Source organism: Schistocerca serialis, chromosome 8, assembly GCF_023864345.2.
Source record: "Schistocerca serialis cubense isolate TAMUIC-IGC-003099 chromosome 8, iqSchSeri2.2, whole genome shotgun sequence".
Lineage (NCBI taxonomy): Eukaryota > Metazoa > Arthropoda > Insecta > Orthoptera > Acrididae > Schistocerca > Schistocerca serialis.
Window position 1 is genome coordinate 298,977,803 of NC_064645.1, and position 20,994 is coordinate 298,998,796.

Here is a 20,994-nt window from a genome sequence, read left to right on the forward strand (position 1 = left end):
TCAATCAGGTGCGTTGTTCACGGACCCAGTCTGACTGTTGTTCATCGGCGACGAAGGCTGGAATTTGCACGCCAGACTGCAACTGCAAGTTCACTGAGTGACGACAGGTTTTTTTTCCATCAGAAAGACAGTTGTTGGCAGATACGGTGTGAAATGGGTGAAAACAAACAAAGAGGGTCATTATGGTCTGGATTGTGGCTTCATGGCATTCCGTGAATGATCTAGTCATTCTGGAAGGCACAATGGACACACACAAGTCTGTGTCTATCCTTGAGAACCATGTCCGCCCTACATCCAGTTTCTTTCTCATGGACTTGCTGGCACCTACAAACAAGACCGTGCAACGTGTGACACAGTTCGCGGTGTGTGTGCCAGGTTCGAAGATTCCAAAGATGAATTTACTGTTCTCCCCGGGCCACCAAACTACCCGAATTAAAACCCGATCGAGAATCTCAATTGGCTGTTCGTGCCATGGGTTCTCAAGCAAGAAACCTGGCACATCTGGCTATGGCAACAGAGGCTAAAAGGTTCCACATCGCCATCAGTACCTCGCAGTGCCTCATTGAGACTCTTTCTGCACGTCTCGCAGAGGCCTGTGCCGCAAAAGGCGGCTATTGGAGATTTGGTTAGATGGTAGAGTATTACAGGAATTACCACATGACTCCAGTCTCATCCTAATTTTGGGCCATGTCATTCCAAGAGGTGAAAGTTCGCCAAAATGATTGTTTACTTCCAGTTTTATATTTTACTGTGTTAATTGGTGTAAGGAAGACTTTAATTTTGTTTATTCCCAATAAAATGTATTTTGGAAATCTTATTAGCGTTGTTTGGTTTACTCATTACTGAATTCTGTGAAATGCATAAGCACATACCTGGGGCACGTTTAACATTTCGAACTGAGCATGCGTAGATTTACTTTGTGCTCTTCTATTTAATGCTGAGTTCCACGTACATATGTCAAGTTATACTTTAATGAACATCATATAAGACTAAACAATTTTAAGCACGATAAATCGAAAAATTTTTAAAAAAATCCGAAAATAAATCTGCGTAATTCAGACGCTTTCTGAACTAACAGTCCGGAGAAAAATAAGCAAAGCTAAGAATGCACCTAAATTATCTTGTAAAGGAGTATCATACATGGGACATCTTAGAGACAAATCTCAAAATACTAACAATAAAGCAAGCCTGGAAATTCACTAACATGAAATCCCATGTACACCAATTCTTTTTATATCCTCCAACGGCTCAGTAATTAAACTGAGACACTTTTGAAGATTTACTTAAAAGGTGGATCTTAACTCTCTATGTTGCTAAGAAAGAGAACAAAATGGCGATAAATTACAAAGTTCCTTGTTGTGCATTCAAAAAAATCTACAATTTTACAGGCACATATATTTTTATAAATTGTATGAATATGTGATAAGCTACTCAGCACTAGATCCATTTCAGAACTTAAATGTCCTCAACATCCCAGTGTACATAAGTAACTATTTGGAAACTAATGGTTTCGATAGTCGCCTAAATGTGGTAACTTCCAGTACGCGACTCACCTTGTTGATTTTATAACACGAAAAGCAATGTGCGGATGGTATTAGACCGAAACGAAAGAGGCTTTTCGTATATTGCACTATTCGAGTTCCTAAAGTTTTTCAACGACAGTGAAACTGCCCGTACACAGACATCCAAATGCTCTCGTTCCAGTTGCGTGGTGTAATGACTGGCAGTTATCTCTCAGTATTAGTGTAACCTACTGCGTATAACAAAGCAAAAATGCCCTCTCATGTACGAGTACAAAATAAGTGCCCAGTCTTTGGAAGCGGTAACATCCGTCAACTATCCACGTGTGACTTTAGGAAAAGATCTTAAATGGAACGATCAGATTACACAAGCAACGGCTAAGACGAACTCTAGATTGCAGTTTATTGGTAGAATCCTGAAGCGATGCAGTTCTTCAAGAAAGGAAATTGCTTACAATACTTTAGTTCGTCCAGTCTTATTGTTCGTCCGTATGGGACCCCTACCAGTTGGATCTAATTCAACAGATTGAGAAGGTCCATAGAAGAGCGGCAAGATTCGTGACTGGTACATTTAGCCATCGCGAGAGCGTTACAAATTTCGTAGAAAGTTTGAAGTGGGACACACTCGCAGATAGACGACGCGCTAAACAGAAGGGGCTGCTCTCTAAATTCCAAAATCCGATCTTCACAGAGGATGCAGAGCATATATTATTACCACCAACTTTCAAATCGCGCAATGATCACCATTCAAAATTCAAAGATCTGCGAGTGGAGCAAAGGGGGGGGAGGAGGGCGGGGGGAATATGACTTTGGCGCGAATAGTGCCCTCCGCCACACACCGCTCTTATAAATTATGAGTAGTATAGTATACGCTTTTACTTACAGTTTATAGACAGTGTTTTATATCAAATAAGAACGAATCTCTTTGGAGGTGAGGAAGAATTACAGGATATGTTCAATAGTTTTAATCGTGTACTGAACACAGAAGAACGATTGACTGGGAAAGCAATGACACACGATAGCACTGAGGAATAGTATAAATGAGATTACCACAGACTTAAAAAGAAATTGGTAACCACGGGTAGATGTATTGAAGGAATTTTACTATTTGGCATATATATATCTGCTACCAACACATATACGTCTTACTGCAGAAAAAAGTACCTCAGGATGTACTTCCAGAACGCAGAGTTGCATTGAACTGAATGAGAGACTGTAGGAGAAGCAGAAGAAAATGGAAATGTTTCAGATGTGGTACTACAATAGTACGGCGACAATAAAATGGGCTGGTAAGAAGTGAGTAAATGAATCTGAGATGTAAACGCTAGCTAGACGGAAGAACAATATGAAGAGGCATGTGTTATGACATCGGGAAATTATTTCGATGGTAACACAGGAAACTGTAGAGGATAAAACTATAAGTGTAGGCACAGACGGCGATACACATAAAACAATCCAGGAAGTTGTATGTAAGTGCTTCTCTAAGATGCAGAGATTGGTACAGCTTAGGGATTTGTGATGGACTCGATCAAACCACTCTGAAGACCAAACAAGAAGAAAAACGATCATGAACTTTGAAGGCAATACAGGATAGCTTATTTGGAGTTCCTAATGCACGTGAGGGATACTGCTGATTGAAGCTGTACCGAAGGGTCGTCAGTCAAGCCTGCAGAGATCATCTGCCCTCGAAACTCTAAGAAATCAGACTGTGAAACCTGTTGCCCCATTGATGTAGACGATTCGAATAATCTATCATAAAGCTATATTGTAGGGATACGTTTAGCCAATAGTTAGCGTTAGCTTCCTATGCTTTAAGTTCTCTTTTTTTGCAGCTGGCCTCTAAGATAGACAGATATTTCACAAAAGTTGGAGTGGCAATGTCCTATCAGCAAACAACTCTTCCTTAGTCAAAAAAATCTAGTTGAAAAATGCGTCTACTTACACTGAGTCGTGCGTACAAATGTCTCTCTCTCTCTCTCTCTCACTCCCTCTCTCTCTCTCTCTCTCTCTCTCTCTCTCTCTCTCTCTCTCTCCTAAAGCAGCGATTCAGTGACGTAAATACTACTGAGTAGCTTATCTGCTGCTGCCAGAGAATTGTAACGAAAGAAGAAGAGTACGAAGAAGAAGAGGAAAGAGAAGAAAAAGATAACAGCTATTCAACCAGTTACATCAAAAGTTTTCGATTTTCTGGCAGTGAAAAATACTAAGTGACACAGTCGTTATGACACTAATCCGATTCTCGGTAATTGGCCTCCATAAATAATTAGTCCCTTCACTCATTAACTCCGAAATGAAGAGGTTAAATTTTTCATATGAACGTTAACTGTGGCCCAGGAGCGGTGAAGCGCGCCATTACTTATCTAGAGAATAGAGGCGTGGCGTTGCTGGGAGATTGTCATACAAGTGTTCCCGTAATACGAAAATAATTGTCAGTGTGCATGTATGTGGCGAGTAATGCTGATTAAAGCATAAATAAATGACAAGGGGACCTTAAAATCGGCTAGCACAAGAGATATCAAATAGTTTCTCCAAGCGAGGAGGTACGTCATAGAACATCTTCAGGACAAGCGAATTCCTCGAGATACTAAGTTTTCCTGCAAAACAGGACGGTAAGAGCTTTTTAGATTTTTCATTAAATATCAAACTTCATGGCAAGTACAGATGCCTTTTTAAAAATTTTATCGCTTAGTGATGCAAAGGAAAAGACAAAGATAACTGTGCTTTTCGGAATACTAATGTGGTGTCAATATATCTATAATTAAGTTCCATAACAAAAACTTTCGGTATCAGGTACCTTTTATGTGTTCGAAAAATTGTCACAGGAAGTAATACATGCAGACAGTTCGATTGTTGTACAATACATCTGCTAAGGAGGCATCTATTGTTCTTGGGTGCTGTTTCAACATTAAGAGTTCGTACATTCACAAATGGCTGTAAGTTTGGTCAATAATATTTATGCAACAGATTCTCCATACAACCTTCGTAGGTTATCAAAACTTATATTTTGTTTCTCAATGTATTTTCTGTTTAAACAAAATCAAGCAAATCTTTTACGTGCTAAGTTGCTTCGGATTGACACACACACCCTGTGTTCTTTTGAGTCCCTTAATTTTTTCCTGTTGACTTATTAGCTATATTCAAATAGACTGCTAATTAAGAAGAAAAAAAATGTAGAAGGTTAGTAGCTATACAGATCTTCAGTTATCGCAGTATCTCACAAGATAGCTCTTCCATGAGAAGCGAGTTTTTTGCAAGCTGTCACCTCTTTGAGATACGCGAGGGCTATTCGGAAAGTGAGCAACGATCAATAGCGAAATGGAAACCACTGTGAAAATCCGACGAGGCTTTTCACAGACGTTTTGTGCAGTGTCTCTAGTAGGCCCATCGATCGCATCAAGCTGCTCTGTTCAGTTGTGAACGCTCTATGAGCGAGTAAAAGTGCCTAGAACAACAATGTCACTCGCCAAGTAGAAGGGCTCGCTTAGAGGCTTCGCCTTAATGAATGCAACCCACCTTACACAACTGCCACGCACTTCCTTCTTCATGGCAATTCTCAGCCGCACTCTGCAGAGGCAGTGAAGACGCTCCTGCAGCCTTTTCTATGAGAAGTGTTCGGTCACCCACAACACAGCCCTAATTGACTCGTCCTGAGTATCATCTCTGTTCACATGAAACGCTGGATACGAAGACAACACTTGGGCGCAGGCTACACGCTGTAGACCAGCGTATCGGAAAGCACAGGCGGCTGCCTTCTATGACGATGGTGTTGGAAATTTGGTATAACGCTCCAACAAATGTCTAGGACGGAGCGGCGACTATGTAGAGAACTACCTGGAAGGTGCAGCTACACGTGCAAAGGAACAGTTTTGATTTTCACTGTGGTTTCCATTTCGCGACCGATAGTTCCTTACTTTCCGAACAATCCTCGTACATCGTACAGTTGTAAAAGAAGACACTGAAAGAAACTGATCAATCAGAACTGCTATGTATCGTTAAGCGCAATTCATCAAAAATGCAACAAAAGCGGTTCCACTTAAATTTATGCCGCTTAACCAGTTTAAAATGGTACGAGGGGCAACAGCGTCGAGTTCACGAGCAGCTTTGCAATATTATCCCATTTAGGTAGTTTCACCCGTGTTTGTGATGTCGAAAGTGTCCTTCAGTTTCTTACAACGCCGGTCGAAATGACGACAAACGTAGAAATACGTATGATTGATAACCTGGTACTGTTTGAAATTTGCAGCAACCTTTAGTACACTAGATCGCTGCCTTAATACCTGCTTTAACATTTCTCTGTACAAGGTACACATTCCGACAGTGGTTTCTGCACAGGTCATAATTTTTTAACGTGTCATTAAACGTCTATGGCTAACATGTTGAGGTGCGACAACCTATGCTAATGAGACTGTAGTAAAATACACAACTGCTGGTTTTCCTTTTCCAATCGCCGATTACTGAACTTGAAAACAAGAGTACCAAAATAAAATACACTTCTGGGACATAAAAACGGGCATTCGGAAACGTAGCACTGTTTCCATAAAGGAGGCTATATTGACAGTAGCTGTAGTAATTAACATTTACTCATGTGAACAATCTGTAAACACGGGGAACCAATACAAAAATAACTTTCTATGCAAACTAATAAATTCATATCCGTAAATAGCTGAAATTGTCTCTGGAGAAAATTGTGCTTACTTAAAATTTTCTAGCACATCAGAACTACATGCCACGCCGGGACTCGTTGCCTCTCATGAAGTGCTTTACCGAGTTCACGGCGGCGCATTTTCAAAGATCTCAGCTGATATTGTTGTGCACTTCACGTGAGAACTTACTGAAACTGGAACAATGGGTGACACTGCACCAAAAAAATGAAATAGATTTTACATTGAAAAAATGGCCAGTTTTTCCAGAAATGATAAAGTGATTCTTATCTTTTAATTTATTTACAAGGGCTTAAACAGCAATTACCAAGTGACATGAAACTCTTTTAGACCTCTGGATGCCCCTGGTTGAGAAAGCGAAGTAGTTCCTCAGGAGAAATTAAGTTTCTGCTTCGTCAACGACACAAGTGCTGGATTTGATTTTGAAACATCAACGCTGTTTACTCGATTCTGTTTTGTAAGGGCTTTCGAGTCGCTCTTCAGGACCGAATCTGTCCACTGGGAAAACGTCCGTCAGGTCTCGTTGCACGAAAAAGAAGCAAAATCTGATGTAACATAAATAACTCAGTTTTTTTTTCCTTTCAGTCTGTAAAATCGTGCTGCGAAGTGAACGGTACGTGCAGAAATGGCGACAACGATGTTTCGAGAGTGTCATATAGAAAGGACAGTAATGACATTATAAAAGTTTCTCGAGTGTAAAATTTTCCTTTGACATCTCCAAGCCTGGTTGTGTTTCTGATAAACAGATGGTGCCCTCGGTAGCAGTTCTAGCAATTACTCAGACAAAACTATTTTCCGCTCGTCGACGTTCAGCTCATTAGAAACAAGGAAGAAGCTAAGTCGAAGACCGATTGTGAAGCAATCGGCCTTTTCCCGTTTTTGAGAAAGTGCTAGAGATTTTGTTCCACAGTTAGTGAGAAAACAAAACGGCTTCCCACTACTTGAAAAATTCTTTTCTTTAGCTCTCGTTCTGTGGGTTGATACCGTAGTGGGAGAATATACTGCCTCTAAACTTCCTGCGAATAATACGAACATTGATATCAACTAATGAATAGTTACTAACAACATCGATATTTTAACTGTTCCTGTGTTTTTCTTCTTAGTTGTGGGTGTTAAAACAGCGTGTCATTTGCTTAGACAAGCGTGGAGAATTGTGTAAAAATCGCACTCATGATGACTGATCAAACAAACTGAAATCAGATGGTTAGACGTACCAACCGGCCGCTGTGGTCGAGCCACTACTTGCAAATTCCCTGTTTCTCCTTCGTTTGTATTCCATTTTAAATTGTGAGTTCTCCTCTAGCTGTCTCGGTAAGCCTCTGCTTAGCGTTGGAGGCCCGTGACCCCGGTTCCCAGAACTCTTGAAGATAGACGTTGGCAGTGGATATTGTATCACAGGCACAGTCCCTTTGACTGTTCAGATCTGGCACTAAACCCGCCCAAAGACGTAAACAACCATACATGAGCAGCGCCTATTAGACGGAGGGGGTCAGACAGCCGATCAGTACCAGTCATTCCACCAGGAAGAAGGTACACGACTCGTGTTGTCTGTAGTTCAATCATGCCTAGACGCGGTTCCATCGTGTCCGCATTGTTACCTTGTGCGAGGAGGGGTTCTCAACAGGGGAAGTGTCCAGACGCCTCGGAGTGAACCAAAGCGATGTTTTTCGGACATGAAGGAGATACAGAGAGACAGGAAGTGTCAATGACACGCCTCGCTCAGGCCACCCAATGGCTAATACTGCAATGGACGACCGCTACCTACGGATTATGGTTCGGAGGAACCCTGACAACAACGTCACCATGTTGAACAAGGGTTTTCGTGCAGCCACAGGAGGTCGTGTTACGACTCAAACTGTGTGCAACAGGCTGCATGATGCGCAACTTTACTCCCGAAGTAGATGGCGAGGTCCCTCTTTGCAACGACGAGACGATGCAGCGCGTTACAGATGGGTCCAACAACATGCTGAATGGACCGCTCAGGACTGGCATCACGTTCTCTTCACCGATGAGTGTCGCATATGCCTTCAACCAGACAATCGTCGGAGACGTGTTGGAGGCAACTCGATCAGGCTGAACGCCTTAGACACACTGTCCAGCGAGTGCAGCAAGGTGGAGGCTCCCTGCTGTTTTGGGGTTTCATTGTGTGGGGCCGACATACGCCGTTAGTGGTCATTAAAGGTGTCGTAACGGCTGTAGGAAAGATGAACGCCATCCTCCGGCCGATAGTGCAACCATATCGGCAGAATATTGGCGTGGCATTCGTCTTCATGGACGTCCATTCGTGCCTACATCGTGCACATCTTGTGAATCACTTCTTTCAGGATGACGACAAGTGCTCTACTAGGGCGGCCAGCATGTTGTCCAGACATTAACCCTATAGAACATGTATGGGATAAATAGAAAAGGGCTGTTTATGGACGACTTGACGCTCCAACCACTCTGAGGGATATACGCCGTATCGATACTGTGGAGTGGGACAATCTGGATCAACGGTGCCTTGATGAACTTGTGGATAGTACTCCACGACGAATACAGACATGCATCAATGCAAGAGGATGTGCTACTGGGTATTGGAGGTACCGTTGTGTACAGCAGTCTGGACCACCACCTCTGAAGATCTCACTGTATGGTGGTACAACATGCAATGTGTGGTTTTCAAGAGCAATAAAAAGGGACGAAATGATGTTTATGTTGATCTCTATTCCAATATCCTGTTCAGGTTCCGGAACTCTCTGAACCGAGGTGATGCCAAACTTTTTTGGTGTGTGTAAGCTACAAGCTACCTGCAGGATAACGGGAAAAACTTTGGGAAAAACAAGGGAACACAAATGAAATTGTGTCATGTTATGGCTGAACCCATTCTTGTATATGGTTCAGAAACATTGATAACAAAAAAGAAAACATGACGTAACAGGAGGCGGAGATGAAATTCACGAAATCTGTAAGTGGCTGTAATAAAACTTATAAGTTACAGAGAGACCAACTAGGGACACCACTGTGTGAAGTCAGTGTACCTGTTGCATAACTAGGAAGCTTCTTTCACGCTAGTAAAACAATATTAGAGTGCAACTGCTTATTCACTTTATTTACAATTCCTTGCTCTCCTCGCCAGCTTCTGCTGTTGCTTGATTCAGCTGCGTGTTGGATTGTAGCGAACTGTTGTCCAGTCAGGTCACCATCTGCACGGCCAGGAGAATGTGTTAGCGGCCCTAACGACGGCATGGGTTGCTGGCGAGCTGGGACAGCCATTATCCAGCATGAAGTTGTCTCTTGCTGGCTGCTGGAGCGTCCTCGGTTCCACTCTGAATTCTACGTGGGCCTTTGATGACCCAGTAGTGGTGTACCTAGAACCGGTAGTCGTATGCTTGGAAGATTATCTCCATATTGGCCTGGTAGGTATCTGAACTTGAGTAGGAATGTAGACACCGGAGAGGTACTACTGTTGGCTTCCACACTACTGTTCAAGTTGGCAGCACTCTGCAATGTGGTGTTGTTGGGAGACAGTCTTTCCATCAGTATATGACAGTTGTAGGCAGTGTGAAATTCATCAAGTAGAGACAAGCATCTCTAATATATCTGCAGCTACTTCATATACGTTGCTGCAGCTATTAAGACATACTTTCACTTCAGTATTGTAATCATGAAATCGAGTGCTGTTACTGTCATTGACATCAATCTCAATGATCAAGCGGCAAAAGCTGGAAAACAGAAGTATTTAAGCGGAGCTTACATGAGGCATGATGGGAGGCTTAGGCATTAATGATTGCGTGTGTCCTTTTCTGCCAAATTCACTTAAAAGGTTATTAACTGCTGTATCAGGGCCGCACTACATGTTCTTGTGTAAAAGATAGATTTTCTCACAACATGTCTTACTCTTGTCTCATTTCCCTTGGGTTTCTGTCACAGTTGTCTTTCAGCTAAATGTGTATTCTCACTCGGCGGATGGTGACGTAATGTGTCTATGGTCTGACCCACTTGCGACATATTGTCACACCTCTTACTTCAGCCTATATCTCTGTCTTAACTGTGGCAATGCAAACGAGCCTTAATAAAAATTTGTACGTTCCTACAGGAAACTATTCTGTGCTGTAACGAATCTAAGGAATGAAATAATAACTTTTCAGAATCATTTCAGCTAAGGAGAAGACAGATGAGAACTGAACGAAATGGGTGTTGTTGATAGGATAGTAAACTACTGGCCATTAAAATTGCTACACCAAGAAGATAGATCCGGAGAAATCAGTACCCAGAACAACCAACTCTGGCCGTAATAACGGCCCTGATGCGCCTGGGCATTAAGTCAAACAGAGCTTGGATGGCGTGTACAGGTACAGCTGCCCACGCAGCTTCAACACAATACCACAGTTCATCAAGAGTAGTGACTGGCGTATTGTGATCAGCCAGTTGCTCGGCCACCATTGACCAGACATTTTCGGTTGGTGAGAGATCTGGAGAATGTTCTGGTCAGGGCAGCAGTTGAACATTTTCTGTATCGAGAAAGGCCCGTACAGGACCTGCAACATGCGGTCGTGCATTATCCTGCTGAAATGTAGGGTTTCGCAGGTATCAAATGAAAAGTAGAGCCACGGATCGTAACACATCTGAAATGTAGCGTCCACTGTTCAAAGTGCCGTCAATGCGAAGAAGAGGTGACCGAGACGTGTAACCAATGTCACCCCATACCATCACGCCGGGTGATGCGCCAGTATGGCGATGACGAAAACACGCTTCCAATGTGCGTTAACTGCGATGTCGTCAAACACGGATGCGACCATCATGATGCTGTAAACAGAACCTGGATTCATCCGAAAAAATGACGTTTTGCCATTCGTGCACCCAGGTTCGTCGTCGAGTACACCATCGCAGGCGCTCCTGTCTGTGATGCAGCGTCAAGGGTAACCGCAGCCGTGGTCTCCGATTTGAAAGTCTATGCTGCTGCAAACGTCGTCGAACTGTTCGTGCAGATGGTTGTTGTCTTGCAAACGTCCCCATCTGTTGACTCAGGTTGGTTCAAATGGCTCTGAGCACTATGGGACTTAACATCTATGGTGATCAGTCCCCTTGAACTGAGAACTACTTAAACCTAAGTAACCTAAGGACAGCACACAACACCCAGTCATCTCGAGGCAGAGAATGTTGACTCAGGGATCGAGACGTGGCTGCACGGTCCGTTACAGCCATGAGGATAAGAAGCCTGTCATCTCGACTGCTCGTGATACGAGGCCGTTGGGATCCAGCACTGAGTTCCGTATTACCCTCCTGGACCCACCAATTCCATATTCTGCTAACAGCCATTGGATCTCGACCAACGCGAGCAGCAATGTCGCGAAAAGATAAACCGGAATCGCGATAGGCTACAATCCGACCTTTATCAAAGTCGGAAAAGTGGTGGTACGCATTTCTCCTCCTTACACGAGGCGTCACAACAACGTTTCACCAGGCAACGCCGGTCAACTGCAGTTTGTGTATGAGAAATCTGTTGGAAACTTTGCTCGTGTCAGCACGTTGTAGGTACCGCCACCGGCGCCAACCTTGTGTGAATGCTCTGAAAAGCTAATCATTTGCATATCGCAGCATCTTCTGCCTGTCTGTTAAATTTCGCGTCTGTAGCATGTCATTTTCGTGGTGTAGCAATTTTAATGGCCAGTAGTGTAGAAAATATCTGCAAAGGTAATGAATTAGTGGTCGGCTGAAAAGAGAGAACAAGGCTGACGTCGCAGGAAGTGGCTCTATGATTGGGACCAGAACAGGTGACAGTGTCGCATAGTCCTAAGAAGGAGATGGTGACGATGACGGTTATGACGTATACGTACTGTACTCACGTTGCATGAGATGACACTCGGCACATGCTGGTAGTGTGGGCGGGATGGAGCTGCCGCCGTCGACGCCGCCGGCCGCCCGGCCGCCACACGAGCTGGAGTACCTGCTGCGGCTGCTACACTGGACGGGTGTGTTGCGGCACCCGCGAGCAGAGTCATGGGCGGCGGGCGCCTACTACCTGCGGAGCGCGGCCGCGAACGCCGCTGTGGCGGCCTTCCTCTGCTCGCAGGCGCTGGCCCTGTGGAGGGGCGGCACCGCCGACATAGACCGCTTCACACTCCTGCTCTCCACCTTCAACACCGTCGCCGCCTGGCTCTTCCGCCTCGGACATATCGCCGTTCACGAGCGCCAATTTCACTACCTCGCCGCCCAGGTTTGTACTCTGCCCCATTCTAAACAAGATTAAGTGTCCTCCTAAGGTAATGTCAATGTCGTGCTAAACAAAAATCAGTATATGTTATTACTGTTATGGTCTTCAGTTCATGGTCTCGCCGTTCTACTCTATACTGTCCAACCTTTTATATACTCGAAAAACTATTGCGGCCTACATCCTTTTGGAGCCGATGACTACGCTTGTCTACAGGTCTCCCACTACAATTTTTATCCCAACACTTCCCTGATGATTCAGTCACAGAATGTGCCATACAAACGATCCGTTCCTTTAGTCCAGTTGTACCACAAATTTTTTTTCTCCCCAAGTCTGTTCAGTACCTCGTCATTAGTTACGTTATGTGCCCATCTACAGCATTCTTCAATAAGACCAGATTTCGAAAGCTTCTATTCTCTTCTTATATCAACTGCATATCGTGCTCGTTTCAGTTTAGAGCAAGTCTGATGAGTAACAGCGAACTCTAACTGTAGAGAAATTTAAGTTAATCCAAGTGAGTAGGAAAAACAAAATCATGATATTCGTTGATTACGATTTTTGGTTTGTGGAACGCTCAACTGCTCCGTTATCAGTGCCCGTACAAATTCCCAATCTTTGCTCAGTCCAAACTTCCACTTTTAGGAATGATAATAAAATTATGAGGACAACGCAAACACCCAGTCATCTCGAGGCAGGTGAAAATCCCTGATCGCGCCGGGAATCGAACCCGTGACTCCGTGCTCGGGAAGCGAGAACGCGACTGCGAGACCACGAGCTGCGGACATGATGTTCGAGTACAGCTGCTTGACACAGTCACACAGATAAACATCTGGGCATATCGTTACAAAGAAGTATGAAATGGAAGACCATATGTTGATTGTAGCAGGGAAGGCGGATGGTCAACAGCGGTTTATTGGGGGAATTTCGGGAAAGTGTTCTTCATTTGTAAAGTAGACAGCATATGCGACACTAGTGCGACCCATCGTTGAGTACTGATCGAGGGATCCACACCAGGTCCGATTAAAGGCAGACGTCGAAGCTCTGCAGAGGTCAGTGCTAGATTTGTTAGTGGTAGGTTGGAACAACACGAAAGTATAAGGGACATGCTTTGGTAACTCAAATGGGATTCACTGGAGGAAAAGCACCACTGAGAAAATTTAGAGAACCAGCATTTGAGGCTGACTGCATGACCATTCTACTTCAGCCAACACACATTTCGCATAAGGACCAATAAGAGAAGATTATGCAGACTAGGCCTAGTATGGAGGCATACAGAGTGGAACAGGAAAGGAAATGACTAGTAGTGGCACACAGTAGTCTCCCTCACTCATCTTACCGTGGCTTGTGGAATATATAAGTAGTTGTAGATGTACATGCCGATGTACATGTACAATATTGCACCCCCCACCCCGACAAATACCTTCAGAAAATACTTCCCATTATTATAATTTCACGTCTGATGTTAACAAATTTCTCTTCTTCACAAACGCGTTTCTTCCGATTGCCAATGTACTTCGGCTGTCACCCGTAATTTTATTGCAGAAATAGCAGAATAGGAATTACATTAGTTAATAGATAGTAGATTAGTTAATAGTTAGTAGATATACTCCTTTTAGAGGATATATTCCTCTTAGTGTCCCATTAATAATCTAGTTCCCTCAGCATAGCCTGATTTAGTTCAGCTCCTCACCATTACTGCTGTGTTTGTTTTGTTGGTGTTAGCATTATATCCTCCTTTCAACGCTGTGTTCATTCTGTTAATCTGCTCTTCCAAGTCCTATGCTGTACCTGACAGGATTACGGTGTCATTGAGGAAACCTCATATTTAATTTTTTCTCCATATTTTTCCTTGATTTCCCCCGCTTGCTCAGTGAACAGATTGAATAACATTTGGGACGGGTTATAACCTGTTTCCTTCCTTCGCAAAGACTATTTCCCTTTCATGACCTTCAAATGGTTCAAATGGCTCTGAGTGCTGTGGGACTTAAAATCTGAGGTCATAAATCCCCTAGAACTTAGAACTACTTAAACCTAACTAACCTAAGGACAACACACACATCAATGCCCGAGGAAGGATTCGAACCTACGACCATAGCGGTCGCGCGTTTCCAGACTGATGCGCCTAGAACCACTCCGGCACAACGGCCGGCTTTCGTGACCTTCGAGACATAATTGCAGTCTGGTTTCTGTAAACTCTGTAAATAACCTTTTCTGCTCTGTATTTCACCCCTGCACCTTTCAGAATTTGAAACAGTGTGTATTAGTCTACATCGTCGAAAGCTCTTGAAAAGTTAAGCTACAAGCATTTAGAAATATTTTGGCGAAAATTCTTGTGAATCACACACTTTGCAAATTCTTGTGAATCAAACACTATGATTCTTGTGAATCACACAGTCAGCATTGATATCACTTCTAACTTGCTCATTTTTGCCATCTTTCATTGGGGGACTCTGGGTGTTCCATTAGGTACACTGGCGCTTTGTCTCCGTGTCCTACTCAAATAGTCACGCTCCTAGAATGTAACAAATACTAAAAAATCAGCTTCAGTTGGAACCAGTTCCGAAAATTCACTTACCATTGACATTCTACCTGCGTTAAGCACGTACGTCAATACTTTGGAGCATACCTTTTATATGTTGAGGTTATTTGTCCCGATGGTGTACACAGCGGCTGTATGAAGGTTCAGTGCCTATGCATTTGTTCTAAGGTTCTCTCGAAAGTCAGAGTACAACAAAACACGCTCGTGAGTCACATTTTCTTCGGTGTGCCTGACTGATGGCCATTTAGAGCGGGACCGTCGGGCAGTTATTAGCGGCCCTACTTCAGCATATCCAGTCAACTTGAAAATTTTGGATACAGTAGAGAACAATTCTTGTATGCTTGCTCAAAAGGTAATAGGCATCAATATAACTTTTGGAACAGAAGACGACGACATACCATTGTTAGGCCGTTTGCTCCATTGCGCGTCATGACAAGATACTTGAGATGAGTTTCACGAAATCAGTGGTACTGACGCAACACTGCTTGCAGCAGATTGACCTTGGGCGCTTTGTGAAGCTAAGCGTTCCCCTTCTCCTACTGCATTTAGCGCAGCCAGTCCAAATGTTCTGCGATGTGCAGTCTTATCACCATAAAATTACTTGTATCGCTTTGGGAACGCATTCTGTAGCAGAATGGCAGACGTAAGGCCCAATTTTTTTGGAATAAACTTTTCACTATTCTTCCATGAAATTTCGGGTTAACTGCTGGAAGTCGATAGCTCTTATCCTTGATATTTCTGGCCATCTTCAGTTGCGTACGGCTGAAAGTACATGAGTATGCCTTGAATATGGCTGTAAGACTCTGATAGAGGGAGTTGGCGTAGTGGTTAGCACACTGGACTCGCTTTCGGTAGGACGAGGGCTCAAACTCCGCGTCCGGCCAACCAGAATCAGGTTTTCTGCGATTTCCTTAAATCGCTCAAGGCAAATGCCGGAATGGTTCCTCACAAAATTTCACGGGCGATTTCCTTCTCCATCGTTGGCACCATCCGAGCTTATGCTCCTCTCTAATGACCTCGATATCAACTGGTCGTTAAACCTAGTGTTTCTTCTTTTGATTTGGAGGCAGGAAGTTACCGACATACAGCAGTTCGCTCGACATTCGCCAGAAAAGTTTTGAATCCCAAACGGTAGCCCCATTCAACTTGCAATTCAGTTATTTCCTTCGTGAGACAGCGTAGTAATACGATGATAAGCCAAAACATTGTCACCACTGTCCATCACGTCGTTGGATGCCGCTCGGTGGCGTTGCAGACTCACGACTCGGTAACAAAAATATTTCAGCTGAGCAGACAAGGACGGGGGATCACCCCAGAGGAGGTATGGACTGCAAATGGTGAAATCCTTTGAGATAAGCGACTTTGAAAAAGGGCAGTTTATCATTATGCAGTGCCTGTAAACGTGTGTCTCGAAAACGGAGAAGCTGATCGAATATTCACTTGCTAATGTCGAGAGCAACTATGGAAAGAGGTAGAAGGACAGTGAAATTACCGCTAGGCGCTAAATGGCTGGTTGCATGGAGACGACTCTTCACAGAACGTGGGGTCCGGAGGCTCGTCGGCGCAGTAAAGCCTGGGCATCTCTGCGGAACGAGCAAAATGCTGGTGCACGCACAAGTGTTTCAGAGCACACTGTTCATCCTACTTATTTGCATATGGAGATCCGCCGCGGACCACCCTACATCTTTCCATGTTGACCCAACGTCATCGTCAGTTACGACTGCAGTGGCCACGGCATTTAACTGTCGATCAATGGAAACATGTCGGCTGTTTCCGTTGGATAACACTTTTGCTGCACTAGGTCAATGGTCGTCTCCACAAACGCCGTCATCGACGTGAACGGCGGTTTGAGGCGTGCAGCGCGCGGATGCAGGCTGGTGGCAGCAATAGTATGTAGTGGGAGAAATTCTTCTGCTCTTGTATAGGACCTGTGGTAGTAATCGAAGACAATCGAAGGCACACTGACAACTTCGAACCAACTGCATCCATTGATTCTTGATGTCTTCCCCCACGGAGATGTCATCTTTCAGCAGTATAATGGCCCGTGTCTCAGAGCCAGAACTGTGCTGCAGTGATTTGCAGAGTGTTGTAGTGGACTCACGTTAATGTCTCGGCGACCAAATTCACCTGATGGAAATCCTATGGAACGCATCTGTGTCGCTATCGGGCCCCATCACCGCGTAGGCAAATCATCGGCCCGTTATTTACGCAAATTATACGACTTACTTCCACAAAGCTATCAATAAATTGTCGGACCCCTAAAGCTCAGAATCAGTGATGTATTTCGTTCCTAAGACAGACAAGCTATATAGAAAAATGTTCAAATGTGTGTGAAATCATATGGGACTTAACTGCTAAGGTCATCAGTCGCTAAGCTTACACACTACTTAACCTAAATAATCATAAGGACAAACACACACACCCATGCCCGAGGAGGACTCGAACCTCCGCCGGGACCAGCCGCGAGCTATATAGAAACTAAACGGCAATCATAAGAACCGTCGGACATGAAAGGTAAACACTGGTTGAGTAAGGGGAGCGCAGAGGAAATTAGGAAAGAAAATTAAGTTGTGGGTGAATAAAGACATACTTCCCAGTTTGAGGAGGCAATGTAGTTCTATAAGGGGCGACAAATGACTTAAGATCATTGAACAGGATGGACAGCATCTTGAAAAGACATTCTATAAAAGTGAAACAAAGTAGTTGAATTAAATCAGGCTACACTAACGAAATTGGGTTGGGAAATAAATTGTAATAGAAGATTTTTGCTGTTCGGTTAGCAAATTAACTGACGATCACCAAATGAGAGGGGAGATAAAAGACAGGCTGGCAGTAGCAAGGAAAGTATCTCTGGATTAAAAAGAATATCTAATATAAATTGAAGTGATAGAGAAAACGATAAACAAGAAGTTCAGAGAGGGATGCTGACGCAGCAAGGAATCGTCATTTTGGTAGTGGAGGAAAGCATGTAGAACAAAAATTTAGAAGGAGGCCAAGCGTCGACCACTGTAAGCAGGTTGAAATGGATATAGGATGCAGTAGCTGTGCGGAGATGAAGGGGTTTGCAGAGGATAGGCTGTTTTGGAACGTTGCATCAACGAGTTACCGTTGTGAAGACCACAACAACTACCTTTTTTTTATCAGCTTGGTATGAGTTTTGTAGTTTACAGTCAGTAAATGTATTCCATCGTAACTGTTGCAAGAACTATTTCCCTTCATCAAAAAATTATATTTCTTGCGCTGAGTAGAGCCATTACTTTAAGTTGTGTTTAGCACACATTAACTGTCGTTCAAGAATCACGCTTCTCATTTCACAATCTTTGGGTTAATTCTGTCGATACCGTCAGCTTTTTAAACAGATTTCAGCATAGTTAATTCGTTTTTACTAATCTCCCAATTTTCTGGTCAAATTTTCTTTGTGTTCTGCCTTGTGAAACCATAGTTACTACGAATGTTTTATCATTTTATTTAGCAACTATTAGTTTCCATGTACATAATTTTTATCTTACTTACTAAGTAATCATTCTTATGATTTACTACTTTTCGTCGATGTTTTCCTTTCATTTTTGTTTATTTCTGTGTTATTTCTATCATTTATTTTCCAATATTTGTTGCTTTGCAGTTTATGTAAGGTACCTTCATGGTCTATTCTAATATATTCTTACAATATAATTTCCTACGAATAAATATACTATATACGAAGTTTACTATTCTTTATTCTCGTTTTTTGTTTTTTCCAAATATTGACTTTTGAAATTAAGATAAAACGGGCAGAGTAAATACCACATATATAGAAAACATTTATGTATATGGTCAATGGTTGCCAATAATATATTAGTCATGTGAAGCCAGCGATGTTCATCATTTGTTAATGTCGTTCTGTATAAAACGTATTTAAACTTTTTAATTGGTTGAAAGTAACAAATGTCAAAATTTCTTTCGGTCATTTGTAGTAGATTGGTGTACTTCACATAACAAACTGTCTTCATGGTATGTTAAGTTGGTCTTGAGTGACAGATACTGGACAGAAATTTGTGAGAAATGGGGCTCAAATCTACATTTGGATGTCCTGGTTTGGGTTTCTGTAGTTACAAAGATGTACTGTAAGTGGGCGACAATTTATTGAGCACGACCATGGCATATTACTACTGTCGTTCAACTGCCCCAACGCTGGATCTTGATTGACGTTTATGCAGCTTTCATTCCGTGGGGTTACCTGCACTTGGTTATTGTTGAGTATCTTTATATTTTGTGTAAAAGTATAAGTTAACTTGAAATAAAGTAATTTCTTGGGGGTTTTGTGACTGGTAATATCTGAGAAATCCATTTTACCTGTTGTGAAGAGAAGAACTCTTGTAGTAGAGGCAGTTTGTGTGTAAATTCACTTGACAACTCTCACTAACTGTCTTTTCTATCTATGTGCAGCTGGACCGTGACTTTGGAGACTTCCTGCGTCCACATGATGTTCACCTGATGGAGACACGTGACCAAGATCTGCGCAGATTCGTGCTGGCCTACATTTGGTTTGGCACCGCAGGCTGCCTGTGGTGGATCATATTTCCGCTGCTTCGCTTTGGTTTCTGTGCTGCAGGATTGCCGTTTATCTTGGAGCTCCCATACGATGTGACGAGTCCACTCACATTCATCCCCACTTGGGTCTTCTGCAGCTTCATCACTATACACGCGGCCGTGGTTACTATAGTTGTGGACTCCTTCAACGTGTCCCTCATAGCACAGCTGCGGGTGCAGCTCATCCTACTCTCCAGAAACATTGTCGACCTTGCTAATGAAGACCAAGACCTTACGTCTTCAATCAAACATATGCCTTCTGAAACTTCACTCTCATCTGACGCCATGAGTGGCTTTCAAATCAGACATCAACTACGAAAAATGATTCTTCACCATCAAGCTATTATTAGGTAAGTGATGATATACTGGCTTATGATGTACATATTATTTCGAACTCAAATGCACTACAGTAGCAAAATTTTTAAACTCAAGGGTTCAAGTGTTAAGCGGAAACCAGTTTTTGGGCTGGCAGGCAGCACTGTGACTTATCTCATATGTAAAACAACAACATAGAACACTAATTGCGAAACTAGTCGGTAGAAATGGAATACCATGTTTTGACTAATTGTTTCGAATGTGGCATTGTGCTAAGAAAGACTAAATATTGAAAGATAAGGAAATAATTTTTCTCCGGTGTATGATTGGCAAAAGTTAGTGCGTTGATGACTGTGTGATAACATGATAACTCAGGTTCGTGATGTCAGTCTAATTCTCAAGGTTGAGTTTTTTGTCTCACAAGCAGACCGCGCCTACTACTCATCACCGATTTAGTCCAAATTGAAAGGAATCGGCAGAAAATGACAGAAGTGGAGGCTCCAGAAAACACAACGTTTTTACCACGGCTTTGGCGAAGCATTGGCTATTTGATCTACTGTTATTTCCAGGCCACTGTCGGTGCACCGGAAACAGCGCAGGACGTTAATCTGTGGATCGTGTCTTTGACACCCTATGTGGGGATTATTTTTTATTTTCAGTCTTTACGTCACTTCACTGCAGATAAACCGAAACAATAGTCAACGTATTGCATTTATTAATGTTTTCATCAAAGCCATGAAAAGGAATATTTTCACTGATGCAGTTAGGCCCTACGCGCAGGAGACCAAATTTCTTCTCCTAACTGACTCTTGGAGAGAACAGGCAAATCCTCAGTTATAAATACACAATTATAAATGCAAAATTGTACGAAGAGATTTTTGAATATGAAGAACGATTGCAATCGTGGAGTATTAAAGTGAATCCCCAAAATGCACTCCCTAATAAAAACCTGCGATGTCTGTTTTTATTGTTAGAATTTTATCAAAAAGCTTCAAAACTGTGGGATGAGTGAGAACATTTCATGAATGGAAACCAAGTTGGTATTTCTACAGAGACTTTAAAAGTACCACGTCATTGTAGAAATGCGTCATTTATAAATTGTGCAAGATGCTGAGAAAATTACTGCTTTATCTGTTTTTACCATGAATGTCACTCCAGCATGTGTAAATCATCAATTCTATTTGTATGACTTTTCAGTAC

At 42.9% G+C, this 20,994-nt stretch overlaps 1 protein-coding gene across 1 annotated transcript in view; it reads left to right on the forward strand.

Annotated features, from left to right (window-relative positions):
• Nucleotides 1–12,050: 12,050 nt before the first annotated feature.
• Nucleotides 12,051–20,994, forward strand: part of LOC126416977 (odorant receptor 65a-like) — a 59,552-nt gene continuing 50,608 nt past the window's right edge. The window contains exons 1-2 of the mRNA XM_050084862.1: nt 12,051–12,377; nt 19,336–19,829. Coding sequence (XP_049940819.1) covers nt 12,051–12,377; nt 19,336–19,829 — 821 coding nt within the window. The remainder of the gene's footprint in view (nt 12,378–19,335; nt 19,830–20,994) is intronic.